The 3,289-nt window shown below is 67.7% G+C and overlaps 1 protein-coding gene across 1 annotated transcript in view; it reads left to right on the top strand.

Annotated features, from left to right (window-relative positions):
- Positions 1-3,152, top strand: part of LOC103894672 (transforming growth factor beta-1-induced transcript 1 protein-like) — a 9,848-nt gene extending 6,696 nt beyond the window's left edge. The window contains 4 exon segments of the mRNA XM_019470705.1: positions 53-269; positions 272-358; positions 648-796; positions 2,208-3,152. Coding sequence (XP_019326250.1) covers positions 53-269; positions 272-358; positions 648-796; positions 2,208-2,474 — 720 coding nt within the window. The 3' untranslated portion in view covers positions 2,475-3,152.
- The last annotated feature ends 137 nt before the right edge of the window (positions 3,153-3,289 follow it).

Here is a 3,289-nt window from a genome sequence, read left to right as displayed (position 1 = left end):
AGTGCGGCCTTGTGGGGTGCTCCTTGGGCGGTGGGACTCCCTGGGGGTGCAGTGGGACCCCTGGGGGGGGGCTGGCAGTGACGTCCCCATCTCCCCCCAGAAAATGGTGACGGCGCTAGACAAGAACTGGCACCCGGAGCACTTCTGCTGCGTCAAGTGCGGGCAGCCCTTCGGCGAGGAGGGTGGGTGGCCCCCGTGTCCCCCCCGTGTCCCCTCCCGTCCTCCCAGATCGCCTCGTGGCCCCCTCCCACCGTGTCCCTGTGGCCCGATCCCGTGCAAATGGTGACGGCGCTAGACAAGAACTGGCACCCGGAGCACTTCTGCTGCGTCAAGTGCGGGCAGCCCTTCGGCGAGGAGGGTGGGTGGCCCCCGTGTCCCCCCCGTGTCCCCTCCCGTCCTCCCAGATCGCCTCGTGGCCCCCTCCCACCGTGTCCCTGTGGCCCGATCCCGTGCTCACGTGTCCCCGTGTCCCCACGTCTCACCATCCCCACGTCCCCAGATCTCTCCTCCTCCATCCCGGCCTCACCACCCTGGTCGCATCCCCCGTGTCCCCACATCCCCGCGTCCGTGTCTCCCATGTCCCCGTGTCCCCATGCCTCCCCGTCCTCGCACCGTCCCCCTGCCACCCTCCCCGTGGTGTCCCCCAGGCTGCCTGGAGAAGGATGGCCAGCAGTACTGCCGCCAGGACTTCGCCGAGCTCTTCTCCAGCCGGTGCCGGGGCTGCGGGCGGCCCATCCTGGAGGGCTACATCGCCGCCCTCGAGGGGCTCTGGCACCCCGAGTGCTTCGTCTGCCGGGTGAGACCCCCGCCACCCCCACCTCCCCTGGTCTCTGGTGTCCCCACGTCCCCATGTCCCACCTCCAGGAGCACTTCACATGCCACGTCCCCACCTCCCCTGGTCCCTGATGTCCCCACGTCCCCATGTCCCACCTCCAGGAGCACTTCACATGCCACGTCCCCACCTCCCCTGGTCCCTGATGTCCCCATGTCCCCACCTCCCCTGGTCCCTGATGTCCCCATGTCCCCACCTCCCCTGGTCCCTGATGTCCCCGCGTCCCCATGTCCCACCTCTGGGAGCACTTCACATGCCACGTCCCCACCTCCCCTGGTCCCTGATGTCCCCATGTCCCCACCTCCCCTGGTCCCTGATGTCCCCACGTCCCCATGTCCCACCTCCGGGAGCACTTCACATGCCACGTCCCCACCTCCCCTGGTCCCTGATGTCCCCACGTCCCCATGTCCCACCTCCGGGAGCACTTCACATGCCACGTCCCCACCTCCCCTGGTCCCTGATGTCCCCGCGTCCCCATGTCCCACCTCTGGGAGCACTTCACATGCCACGTCCCCACCTCCCCTGGTCCCTGATGTCCCCACGTCCCCATGTCCCACCTCCAGGAGCACTTCACATGCCACGTCCCCACCTCCCCTGGTCCCTGATGTCCCCACGTCCCCATGTCCCACCTCCGGGAGCACTTCACATGCCACGTCCCCACCTCCCCTGGTCCCTGATGTCCCCATGTCCCCACCTCCCCTGGTCCCTGATGTCCCCATGTCCCCACCTCCCCTGGTCCCTGATGTCCCCATGTCCCCACCTCCCCTGGTCCCTGATGTCCCCACGTCCCCATGTCCCACCTCCAGGAGCACTTCACATGCCACGTCCCCACCTCCCCTGGTCCCTGATGTCCCCATGTCCCCACCTCCCCTGGTCCCTGATGTCCCCGCGTCCCCATGTCCCACCTCTGGGAGCACTTCACATGCCACGTCCCCACCTCCCCTGGTCCCTGATGTCCCCACGTCCCCATGTCCCACCTCCAGGAGCACTTCACATGCCACGTCCCCACCTCCCCTGGTCCCTGATGTCCCCACGTCCCCATGTCCCACCTCCGGGAGCACTTCACATGCCACGTCCCCACCTCCCCTGGTCCCTGATGTCCCCACGTCCCCATGTCCCACCTCCAGGAGCACTTCACATGCCACGTCCCCACCTCCCCTGGTCCCTGATGTCCCCATGTCCCCACCTCCCCTGGTCCCTGATGTCCCCACGTCCCCATGTCCCACCTCCGGGAGCACTTCACATGCCACGTCCCCACCTCCCCTGGTCCCTGATGTCCCCGCGTCCCCATGTCCCACCTCTGGGAGCACTTCACATGCCACGTCCCCACCTCCCCTGGTCCCTGATGTCCCCATCTCCCTGTCCCTGTCCCCAGGAGTGCTTCGCGCCCTTCGTGGGGGGCAGCTTCTTCGAGGATGGCGGCCACCCCTACTGCGAGCGGCACTTCCACGCCCGGCGGGGCTCGCTGTGCCGGGGCTGCGGGGAACCCATCGCCGGCCGGTCGCCCCCCGCCATGGCCCAACGCTTCCACCCCGAGCACTTCGTCTGCGCCTTCTGCCTCCGACCACTCTCCAAGGGCACCTTCCAGGAGCAGGAGGGCAAGCCCTACTGCCAGCCATGCTTCCTCCGCCTCTTCGGGTGAGGCCACCGCGGCCCCCCCCAGCGCCCCACTGATGGTGCCCCATGGTGCGGGGTGCCCCGCAGAGGTCCAATGGACACCCCGCGACCACCACGACAAGAACGTCCCACGGGTGCCCCGTTGCGTGGGACGCACCATTGAAGTGGTCTTCAAGGTGCCCCGTGGTGCCTGGGGGCCTCATGCATGGGGATCTGGCACCCCTGAGGTGCCCCATGGTGCGGGGTGTCCCGCAGAGGTCCAATGGACACCCCACGACCACCACAAGAACATTCCATGGGCGAACCATTGGATGGGGTGCACCACTGGGGTGGTCATGGAGGTGTCTTGGGGCGCTTGGAGGCCTCATGCGTGGGACCCTTGAGGTGTGCAGTAGCGTAGGGTGCCCCATAGAGATCGAACGGGCACCCCATGACCATCCCACGGGTGCCCCATTGCATAGGGTGCTCCATGGAGGTGGTCATGGCGGTGCCCCCATGGTGCCTGGGAGCCTCACGTGGGGGTCCATCACCCCTGAGCTGCCCCATGGTGTGGAGCGCCTCATACGTAGCCCAGGGGGGTCCCATGGGTGCTCCACGGTGCGGTGTGACCCACGGATCTGGCCATGGCCTTGCCCTATGCCATGGGGTGACCGTGGATCCGGCCCGGGACTTGCTCCACGGCATGGGGTGGTCTCCGTGCATGGTGCGGGACTGGAAGCACTGGGGGGCACTGATGGTCCCGGTGGGGCACTGGGGGTAACCGGGGGGCACTGGGGGCCTCCGTGGGTCGCACTTGCTCTTTGCTTGCACATGCCAAAGCCTTCATAATTTGGGGTGGGG

The sequence above is a fragment of the Aptenodytes forsteri genome, unplaced genomic scaffold, assembly GCF_000699145.1.
Source record: "Aptenodytes forsteri isolate BGI_AS27 unplaced genomic scaffold, ASM69914v1 Scaffold656, whole genome shotgun sequence".
Classification (NCBI taxonomy): domain Eukaryota; kingdom Metazoa; phylum Chordata; class Aves; order Sphenisciformes; family Spheniscidae; genus Aptenodytes; species Aptenodytes forsteri.
This window is presented reverse-complemented; position numbering and strand designations above follow the sequence as displayed.